General features: G+C 41.0%; 1 protein-coding gene across 3 annotated transcripts in view; it reads left to right on the forward strand.

The window, feature by feature from the left end:
• The window catches only part of LOC112138912 (metallophosphoesterase MPPED2), an 83,045-nt gene that overhangs the window by 29,413 nt on the left and 41,974 nt on the right, over window positions 1-11,658 (forward strand). For all 3 annotated transcript variants that reach the window (XM_024261572.2, XM_024261573.2, XM_024261574.2), the window contains exons 3-4: window positions 2,450-2,631; window positions 8,414-8,639. In XM_024261572.2, the coding sequence (XP_024117340.1) occupies window positions 2,450-2,631; window positions 8,414-8,639 (408 nt within the window). The remainder of the gene's footprint in view (window positions 1-2,449; window positions 2,632-8,413; window positions 8,640-11,658) is intronic.

Raw genomic sequence — 11,658 nt, forward strand, 5'->3', positions numbered from 1 at the left:
ATTATTGTTAACATTTTATCGCCTACCTCTAGTTTTGACTTGAAGTGAATTTGCTGCTGGACTCGTAAAGCTGTTCTGGTAGTACTGGGCAAAGCTAATATAGTGAACAATAAAGAACAATGTAGGTAGTATGCACTGGGGCTTTTTAGAGACATGGTTCCTCTGTGTATGTAAACATTCAAAGTGATCATTTATCGCAGTTTACACCATCTTTGCAGTACGTGACGCGAGATGTTTGTTGTGTACAAGGTTTGTCTATATCAGGGGTGTCAAACTCAATTACACAAGGGGCCAAACTCCAAAACGCACTTTAAGTCAAGGCCAAACATTAATTGAACAGACTAAAACAAAATATTATTCCAGAATAAATAAACTTAAACCTTAAATAACTTTCAATATTTTCCTCTATAAAAATGTTTTGTCAAAATTATTCAAGTTAGATATAAGCGCAAGCTATCATTGGGCCGTTAATAACAATAAAACAAAATAAAATGGCCAAATATGATTACCCGGAGGGCCGAATCCGGCCCCTTGGCCTTGACTTATTGTCTTGAAATATGACATTTTCTACCAGTTGATACATTTCACGCACTTGTTGAGCTTTTGACTTCATAAATTAATTTAGAAATCTTTAGATTTTACTAGATAGAAATAAACCATCTCCGTGTGGATCATTCTTTTCAAAGAGAAAGGCATTGTTACTCTTAGATTATCTTTTTGTTAATACATGTTTTTTCTCTGGAACCTTTAGATTTCGTCTTCTGTATTAATGCTCAAACACGCTATGTTTGTGTGTCAGGTTTGAGATTCTTGGGTTGATTATGCATCTGATTTTGTCAACTGAGTGGCATCCTCTCTAATGAAATAATTGTCTTCTGGCAGAGTGCTGGAGGGTTGTAGACTTCAATTACAGACGAGATAATTTTTTGCTTTCACCTCCTTCCTTTCAGAAAAACTCCTGGCTTATCCCCTTTTATTAATACATGCCTACAACAAACAAAGGCTGAATGAAAAGAGCATTTTTAAACAGACTTGTCACTGAGTTTTTTTTGTTTTTTGATTGAAAAGACTGAATCTTTATGCATAATTTAGTATCTGCTAAGCCAATCTTCGGCAGCCAGAAGAAAAACCTTGAGAGCACAAATCAACCAGAGAGCTTATGGTAATGTTTCTTATTTTTAAATGAATTTTGCTGAACGGTTTGTTGCTTATGGAACGACAAATTTAGCTTCTACCAGTGAAGTAATCTGGCTTATGGCTTTGTCCTTACTTCTTTGTTGGACTTGAATTGGCATCCATTCCATGCCTCTCAGTCGGTACTGAACACTTTATAATAATACAAAAAGTCTGCATGCTTTAAACTGCAGGCTAACCATGATAGCTGATGCTTTTAAGGTGGAAAACCTTGTAATTAAGACTCAAAAATTAGTTTTCAAAAAGTCTGTCTGTCCTCTGCCTATCTGGTGCCGGTTTGTGGTCAGCAGAGAGACATAGTCCCCCGACTATGTTCTGGGTTGTCCTCAGAACCTTCTCCTCGTGGGACATGACCCAAACACCTCCCCGGGGAGGCCACAGCAGTGACTTCCCTCTGAACTCCTCACGGGTGACTGAGCTCCTTACCCCATCTCCAGAGGAGCGCCCGGTCACCCTGTGGAAGAAGCTCGTTTCATCCGGGATCTTACCCTTTTAGTCAGAATCAGAGTTCATGTCCAGAAGTGAGAGTAGAGATGAAGACTGACCGACCGTAAATCCAGAGATTTCCAGATTTCCTTTTGTCTCTGCTTTTTTTTTTTTCCAACAGATCAATAAAGCGGCTGCATTGCTGCAACTGCTGCACCTATTTGCCCTTCAGTCTCACTCTGCATACTTCCCAAGATACCTAAACTCCTCCACCTGGGGCAGGAGCTCTCCACAAAGCTGGAGAGTGAAAACCACCTTTATCCAATCAAGAATCATTAGACTTGGAGGCGCTAATTCTTATTCCAGACTCTTCACACCTGAGTAAAAATCACCTCAGTGTACATTAAAGGTCCTGGTTTCATGAATTTAACAGAACATCATCTGTAAAATACAGCAATGAAATCCTGCAGTTGTTAAATCAAACTCTTCGGCTTCGATTTCAGATTCTGTTCATAGAAATTCTGAATGGAACTGATGACAAAGGGCATCGCTGCTGGAGTCCAACACGCACTGAGAAAAAGCTTGTCTAACTGACAGCAGTACGACCCAAACTTCTGCTCTGAAACGTGATGCTACTGTAGTTGAAGCAAACCCTTAGGTCCACATTCTAAAACAGCAGCCGCCACCAAGACAGTTCCAGGAGTGAGCACTGCAACAAGTACTGCAGGGCTGCCACGATTAGCTACTTTTGTTTGCTAGGATGTTTCAGAAATTTTAAAAATGTTATTCCTGTTCTGATTTTGCAACGTCTACCTCTCTCTTTGCTCAGGGTGGACCCCATTCCTTATGACACTCCCAAGCCAGCGGGACACACCAGGTTTGTGTGTGTTTCAGACACACATTCGCGCACCGACGGCATCCAAATGCCATACGGCGATGTGCTGCTACACATGGGGGACTTCACTGAGCTGGGCTTGCCATCTGAAGTCAAGAAGTTCAATGACTGGCTAGGTAAGCATCTGTGCAACCCTAACATCCACCACCATTCAGCGCTTTCAGGCTCACACTCAGCTGACGCACTTGGCTGGCGTAGGGCTGAACTGTGAGTAACTAAACCTCACAAAAACTTCCTCTGTTGACCCTTCTGCTGCTGGACTAAAGTGTCCAGTTCATATCGTTTAACCCAACAGCCTTAATCAGTCAACCTTTGCCCTCTGCCTCTGGCTCTGTGCTGTGTGTGAGATTTGTGTGAATACATGGTTGTGTATTTGCAGTTTTTATCTCTGGACTCTGATGGCTCTGGACTATTCTTTTTCTGGTCCATTAGTTGAAGGGATGAGATGCTTCCTGTTTGACAGAGACGCCGGCCGCATTTTAGTTTGAATTCATTATGTCAGTTTTTTTTTTGCCTTATTCAGTTGGTACAATAGAGAGCACAGTTCTAAATGTCACAATAGAACAGAAAAAACACACAACTTCATATTGGGGTCACACCAAACGCGCTTCATGTGTTGAATTTGCTTCCGCTACCTCTCTGGATTTACAGCTTGTCCAAAAATGTGTTCATAAACCTGATGCTCCCACTATGTGTGGGAGGAGCTACTTTCAAATGTTTTTAGCTTCATTGGACGGAGGACGTAGAATAGAGATTGATCAATATGTTTTTTCAGGGCCAATACAGATAATTAGTTATCAAGACGGCCAATAACGGATATTCATTTGCAGTTGAAGTAAAAATATCAGAATCAAAGTTTAGAATAATACAAACACTAACAATTAACTTTGTTTATTAAAAAAACAACAACAATTAAATAAAAAAAAAAAAAAGTAGCTCCTGGGTCATGACTGAAAGAGCAAGATCCAGACTACAAGCAGCTAAAATGAGTTTTCTCAGAAGGGTGGCTGGGGGCTCCCTTTGAGATAGGGTGAGAAGCTCTGTCACCAGAAGAGGAGCCAGTTGAGGTGGCTTGGGCATCTGGTCCGGATGCCTCCTGGACACCCTGGAGAGGTTTTATGGGTATGTCCCATTGGGTGGAGACCCTTTCGAAGACCCAGGACACGCTGGAGACACTACGGCCCAATCCAAATTCATCCCTTCTCCCTTCCCCTCCATTTGAATCGGCAGTTTAAGTGCAAATCGTGTCAGGGAAATTTATTTTTTAAATTTCACCCTCCAAGCGGAGGGATATAAAGTCCTCCATCGCGATGGTAAACCATGTCACGCTGAGAAGTTATTTTCTTCACGTGGATGTGCTCTGAAGCACAGAGGTTAACATTTAAATGTAAGTAATGACTTATTGTTGTAGCGTGACCTTTTTAAAGTTATAAAAACGCTGTTGTTTATTTGACCACTGGAAGCTCCACGCTAACGCTAGCGGACCGGCGATTATTGTTGACGTAACTGAACGAAAGTGACATGTGAAATACGAGACACTATTTTTTCAAAACTCTCCGTTTGGAGGGATAAGTGAAGAGGAAGTGAGATTGGGCCGTAGTCGCCTTTTTCTACTGCAGCCTCAGCTGATTCACAGTGATTATGTATGCACTTCTCTGTTTATTTTCCAATATTTTATATATTGGCAGCTCCTCGCTAATGCTAGCGGACCGGTGATTATTGGTGACGTCTAAAATATGAAACACTATTTTTTCATAGCTCTATGTTTGGAGGGCTAAATGAAGGGGGAGGGAAGAATTTGGATTCGGCCCATGTCTCTCGGCTGGCCTGGGAACGCCTCGGTGTCCCCCCAGAGGAGCTGGAGGAAGTGGCTGGGAAGAGGGAAGACTGAGCATCTCATGCTTAGACTGCTGCGCCCGAGACCCGCTCCCGGATGAGTGGAAGAAGAAGCTCAGCAGCATCTTTTATTAGGCTGAATCTGAATTGTTTCTCTATCCTTACGGTTTCTTCCTACCACTACATTTATCCCTCCAAGCAGAGAGTTATGAAAAAATAGTGTATTTAAATTTGGAAGTTACTATCGCTTGATGATGTCATCAGTAGTTGCCAGTCATTTACGTTAGCATGTAGCTGCCAGTGTCCAGAAAATGCATAACATTGGTTTTATAACGACGGCCGCTTTCAGCAGTACTTCTGTCTTTGTGTGACTCAGTTTGACGACTTGCTGTCCCACATTAATCTGAAGAGAAAAAAAAACAAACCTGAGTTCCTGCTGCTAAACGGCCATGCCTGACACTCATGACCTACCATTGAAACCGGACGCCCCTGATGCAGGAATCGCGTTCGGTGAGAACGCAGCTCAAGAGGAACATGAAGAAAAGAAATGATTGAACTCTGTGTTGTTACAGCAAATTATGATGGAGAAATATGGCATGAAGTGAAACTCAAATTGAACGAGACCGTTTTACAGTAGTAAAGTCTTGCATACCAGCACACAGCAGAAAATCATAGAAAAGTTATAAAGAACTGGCACTGTCAAACAATACATCACAAGAGATTTTTGACTAAATAAAAACAAATCTCTCCCTTCTATAGCTTAAAATAGCACATGTGAAAAATATTCCTTTTGTTCAAATAATATTGGGTTTCTCTTGAGCTAATTAAAACAAAAAGAGTAAAACCCACGCATGTACAGAGAGAATAAGCAAACTCCACACAGGAATGAACCGGCTGTTGATTCAAACCTGCCAGAAACTTTTCTCTCTCTAATCACATTAATTGGCAAACAAAGAAGTATTTTTTTTATTTTTTGTTAATGCAAACCAGCTGAGTTAAAGTTTTCTCTTTAAAGCTATAAGATTTTTTTCTTTTGTATTCACAGCACATTACTGAGCCAGATTTTAGAGCCCGGACTGAAAAAAGAATCTCAAAATCTACTAACTTTAGACTTATTTTCTATTGCTTGTTTCTTCAGCCATAGTCACTGTTGTTTTTTTCCTGTGCAGCATAGGTTGTTCATTTTAGTAAGCTCAGTTTTATTTATTCGTCCTGAAGTATTACTACTCACTTATAATAATTCTCAAAGTACAAACCCACAGTCAGACATCTCAGATGAGTCCTGTCAGACGTCATAACTGTCTTAGATAATATACATTTAGAGACTTTGTTGGAGAAATGCCCTGCGACAGCCTGACGACCTGTCCAGGGTGAACCCCGCCTTCGCCCTTCAGTAGCCGGGATAGGCTCCGGCACCCCCGCGACCCCAGAAGGGACATAGCGGTCAAGAAAATGAATGAATGAATGTTGGAGAAATGCGAAGCAAATACTGATATAAAGCTTAACTATTTTATACAGTTCGTTAACACTTTAGCTTATTGTTTTAACCCAGTGTTTTATTTCTTTTAATTCTAGGTAAGAAACAATTCAGTCAAGCCACAATGCAATTCGATTCACAGTTTAAAAGTCATGATTTCTATTTTTAATTTATTTATTTATTTTCTCAGTACAATGAATAAAGGTATTTAAGTATGTTTTCTTTTTGCTCCTTACATCAAACTGTCTGTTTTCCTACTAACAAAAAGGATTCAATACAAATAAACAATTATACATAATACTGAAATGATCACAAATCCTTTCATACTCGGTTCATGATGTGCTCCATGTGACGGACCGCTCAGCGCAATCCCCACCCAACCACTGTGCGTGCACTCCTCCGCACGCACAGCTTGCGGAGAAAAAAAGACAGAGAGCCAAAGAGAGTTGATAAAAAATAATAGTTTATTTATATTTCTCATTAAAATAACACTTAGAGCAAGTATTTATTTTCAACAGTCCAACAGTTTTAGTTTTTCATGTTTTTCTTTTTTTTAGAGCATACAAATTGTGAAATAGATATGTGTATTTTTAATTGTTGTGGGGAGAATGACAATTAAAAAAAATATGAGCTAAATTTAACAGAATTAATCTTTTTGACCGCGCACCTTTCGGTAAAAAAAAAAATGTTTTTTTTTTTTTTTTTGTTTTTTTTTTTTACACATTATAAAGTCAAGGGAAAATGGAAAAAAATAGATGCATTTGATTTTCTAATTTGCAATTGGAAGTTAAACCAGTAAAAAATAAATGTCAGTTTGCCTTGACATAAATACAACGAGATAGCACACATTTCTAAACCCAAACCAAACATTTTTGCATTTTTTTTTAATAGTAAAATTATCCGTTTAGTTTACATTTATGTTTGAAATAGTTTGAAATAATTTTTTAGCCGAATGTTTTAATGCCTGAAGTTTATTTTAAATATGCTTATGTAAACATTTTGTTGACACCTTCAAACAGTTTTAAAGCAATAACAAATACAAAATAAAAATGGTTGAATTAATTCTGCAGGCTGCAGCCAGGGGTCGTTGCAATTTCTTGTAGCACGAGTGTTGAATGCTCATTATGTCTCACACCTAAGCGTGAGTGGGCCAGAGTGTGTGTAGGGGGAGAACAGACTTCAGGACGCCCATTTCAGTAGTTGAGTCATTAGTCCACATTTTCAAGCATCTGGTTTTCTGATCCAACAGGATTTGAATATAGAAATACTCAGAAATGTGGTTTTAATCATAAATTGTTTTATATGAGTCCTCTGCAATGAGGAAAGTTGCTACAAGAACATGTTAAAAACACAAAAAGATAATTTACATTGGTGTGGGTCTTTAACCAAAGAAACTGATAAATCAGACAATTTGTAAAGAAGCTATTCCTATATAAATACAGCTTTAGGTGAAAGTCCCCCTCTGATGAAAATCCAGTTTTTTTTTTTGTTTTTAACATGTCTGAGTGGCATTTTTCTTCTGAAAGAGAACAAATGTAATTGGAAATCTTTTAGTTTTTACATTTCTGAGTGTTTCTCCTTTTAAATCAATCAAACTGTCTTGGACAGACTCTGTTTGAATGAATGATCTTCTTTCCATCAACAGCTCTGCTGCACATGCACTAAACCCTCATCTGTTCCTAGTGTCTAGTTCAGGTTCTGGAGAAGAGAAGATGGTATCTTCACATTGACTGCAGTCAAATGAGCCGCCGTTCACATTTCTGTGGTCAAATCAGCATCACTGGATTTTTGGTGTGAGTTTCATCCAATACTTACGGTAGCAGGACTGAGAACGCTGGAAAATCTCCACCAGACTCCACGGAGCTTCTTGATGTGACCACGGAAATGTGAACGGCGGCTCATTTGACTGCAGTTGGAAAGGATTGTAAATCAATGAAAGAGCATTTTGATGTTAGCTTTGATTATTTTATCAAGAACTCTGAGAAACCAATGATTGAATGTATTGATCACAGTCAATAAACATTGGAGAATTAGCTAAAAGAGTCTTTGGTGAACTGGAAGGAGAAAGAATCAGGATTTTGGAGGAAGTTCTGTCCATGAAGATCTTCACTTCCTCGTCCAACTGACATCTGGATCAGAACCATACGGCTGGACATTTTTATGAAGATTTACACTAGCTAGTCACAGAGCTATAATAATCAGACAGGGGGGGGGATCAGGGGTGGGGCGGCTCAGCTCAGCTCCAAAAGCCACGCCCCCTCAGAGGAGATTTGGAGACAGAAGCTTCAGATCAACATGAAAAATGACTTTTTAAGACATTTAAGTTGTGGAATTTTGGTTAAAAACTTCATAATCATAATTAAAACACTACTGGGAATGTTTTTTAAAATGAAAAAAACATCTATAACCCTACTATTTTGATTAATACAATACAACTCAATGATGAAATGGTAAAATAAACTTTTTGTTACCAAACTTTTCTCAGATCTCCCATATTAGGACGTTGGTATCGAAGAAAGACAAATTGAGTATTTTATTTTTACCATCCTGACTCACCTGATGATTGTTGTTTTTTTCTTTTCTAGGTGGCCTACCGTATGAGTTTAAGGTGGTGATTGCGGGTAACCATGAGCTGACTTTCGATAAGGACTTCATGGCGGAGCTAATCAAGCAGGATTATTACAGATTCCCTTCGGTCTCCAAACTTAAGCCAGAGGACTTTGACGATGTTCAGTCACTTCTCACAAACTGTGTATACCTGCAGGACTCAGATGTGACCATTAAGGGATTCAGGATATATGGAACACCATGGTAAGAGCAAATCTGTCTTTCAGATATACTTCTACTCTTGATTGTGCATAATTTCAGGAGTTCATAAGTGCGACTGCTTTGTGTTGTGAATCTTAGACTAAAGTTTGAGTCACAACTGCCTTTATGAGTGGATACAGGACAGGGATGGGACTTGTGTGAGCGTAGACTGTTGGTGATTCCATAGAGTAAAAGCGTCCATGGACACTTTTTTCATGCTGTGGCGACGAGTCGAAGTGAACACCTATAGAACACCCAAGGGTGAAGTGGGTGATACACAGGTGTTTTGTCTGAATTTTTCCTTTTTTCAACCCCACAATCCTGGGTGGTCATTGCTCGCTCCTCACATGCAGCCGGACTATTCCAAATTTGGAAATTACTAAGTCAGAGTGTGGTTTGTGTGAGTATCCTACAGGTGCTTTTGTATCACATGTGTGCAGCATTTGTGTGTGGGACTAAATATCGGTACGGGGAACTATTGTGATATTTCAACTCACTAACGATTACCGGTCTTCTCTTTCCCTTAATCAGTTTGTTAAAGGCCTCGTGCGGTGAAAATCGTGATTTTTCTTAAACTGCAATAAAACATTAGTATTTAGGTCACAAATGAACCCCCGTATAATTATTTTGTCACCCGCGGCCCCGTGCACTCTCTTCAAGCGTTCAAAGATAGCGCGGTCGCTCAGATTTTGGGCAGCCACCGATAAGTAGGTCATAGGTCGTGTGACGTCAGTACAGGAACATACAGCTAGATCCGCTAGTGTTGTGATGACTTTCTGGGCATGGAATTACTTAATAGAATTTGGACTGCCGTGGATTTGGGGATTCGAACGGGATAATGGTGAATAGGAGTGTGGTATTTGGGTGCAGTAATGTGCCGAAGAAGGGGGTCTCCCTTCATGAATTTACCGTTTCAATAAAGGAGAGGGGCGCTCCCCGGTCAGGGGGAGGCTTTGAGCCCTCCCCGGCCCTCCGGAGGAGGAATGCAGGGGGTGTACAGGCACCTGGCGGGTGCGCACCGGACAGCCAGGGTGAGGCCACCACGCCGCGCTGAGGGGGGTTTTCGGTTCCGAGGCCCCGGGCCGGGCATGGGGGGCGCCGTGGGTTCACCGGACAGTCGTTTGTCGCCGGCAGCCAAGCCCACACGAAGGGTTTTTATTCCCTCCCGGGGCCATGAGGCCGGCAGGGGTGGCCTCCGCGCGGGGCGCAGGAGGACCCCGCCGGCCGTCTGGAAAGAGGACCCGCGCGGGGGTTGGTTGCGCGCGGGAGAGGGAGGCCAAGAGGGCGGCGGGGAAGCGAGCCCACCCGTCGCCGCAGCAGCAGCAGACCCTCGTCTCGACCCTCCGTCCGCCTTGGCCCTGGAGGAGGACGTCAAAGGACGCTCCGCGGCAGCGGCGGCGCCTTTCCTTTTCCGGTAATGATCCTTCCGCAGGTTCACCTACGGAAACCTTGTTACACTTTTACTTCCTCTAAATAGTCAAGTTTGATCGTCTTCTCCCCGCCATCGCTGTATGAGCTTTCACCATCGTCATCCGAAGCCCCTGTATCCTCAGATGAGGAAACCTCCAGTTCAAACTGGTAGGGCTGTACACCCTCCGAACCCTGTGTCGTTAAAATTCCCGTGTTTGATGAAGGCTCATCACCTTCATCCAAAGAAATATCCGCTAAATCGTGGTCTACGTCGCTTCTCAAACCGTCCGCCATTGTTGTTTACACTCTGGGATCCCTGAGGTGACGTCACGAGCAGCCCCCGCCCATCACCACCTATCGCCCATATTTAAAGCTGTGCACGACCATAAAATGATCAATAAAATCGCGCTGGATCATTTTAAGTGAATATTTTTTATCAGACTCGTTTTCCAAGTTCCATTGACTTTCTAAATTTAAAAAAAAAATTTGCCACTGCACGAGGCCTTTAAAATAACATCAAAAAAGTCCACCAGGGGGCGCTTCGCATTAACATGACAGCGAAATGTAAGGATGCCATAGTGAAGCCTTAACATCTTTTATCAGACTAATACATTTTTAGCCAAAATGCCTAAAAACATAACAGCGCGAACACGGAGCGCACTTTCTTTACTGCTTTTCGGGATGCACCGAGGAGGGCCTCCTCACGCGCTCTCACCACATACTCCGCTGACAGATGAAAATGCACGCCACTGGCAGAGCGGCCGCAAGTAAAAAGGTCCAAGCTGTGTCTGTATTTTTCTAAAGTCGATGCAGACAATGCACACTGTTTCTGATGTAACAAAAACATGGTCTGTAAGGGCGCTAACAGCCTTAACCTGTCCAAACACAGCACCAAAATACACCAGATTCAGAGGTGCGCAGCGTCTGACCGTCCAAATGAGACGTTTAGCGGCGTTATTGATCCAACAGCTAGCGGCACACGCGTGAAGCACGTGACTGAAGTGTTGATTATTCAGTAAACGAGTAAAATGTACTGTTAGAATCATAATAAAAACTTCTAAATCTTAGTATCCTGGCCTATTGTCAGTTTGCTATTGTCAATATCTTTATGAAGACTCTGGAAAAGAAGGATACAAGTGTTAGTAAATACATGACTAATATTCTGGTATTATTTTATGTAATTTGTTTATTTGTAAATTCTTTGTAAGCATTCGCACTATAGTGATCCTGTTTCACGTTCTTATTCTTTATTTATACTTCTGTACGTTATTTTGATTCGTAAAAACTCAATCACACGTTCGGCAATTTTGTGTATCTTGGTATCAAAAACGTTTAGCTCGTTAAGGATATTCCTGCTTTTACTATCTATCTAGATTTTACACAATTTTTGCGATTTTTCAGTCCTTTGAAAATGAATAAGAATTTTCAAATTTTTGCAATTTATGAAATTAAAATCATTGCTTCATGCTTTTACTTTTACTTAGGCGTTTTTTTTAATTTTACGCCCTTATTGAAATTTTACACAAATTTTGCTTTATTCACATAATTTTTCAAATATTTGTGCAATCTGCAAATTATGCTAGTTTGAAATCAAAACGTTCAGCGTGTTAAG

This window comes from Oryzias melastigma, unplaced genomic scaffold, assembly GCF_002922805.2.
Source record: "Oryzias melastigma strain HK-1 unplaced genomic scaffold, ASM292280v2 sc00267, whole genome shotgun sequence".
Taxonomy (NCBI): domain Eukaryota; kingdom Metazoa; phylum Chordata; class Actinopteri; order Beloniformes; family Adrianichthyidae; genus Oryzias; species Oryzias melastigma.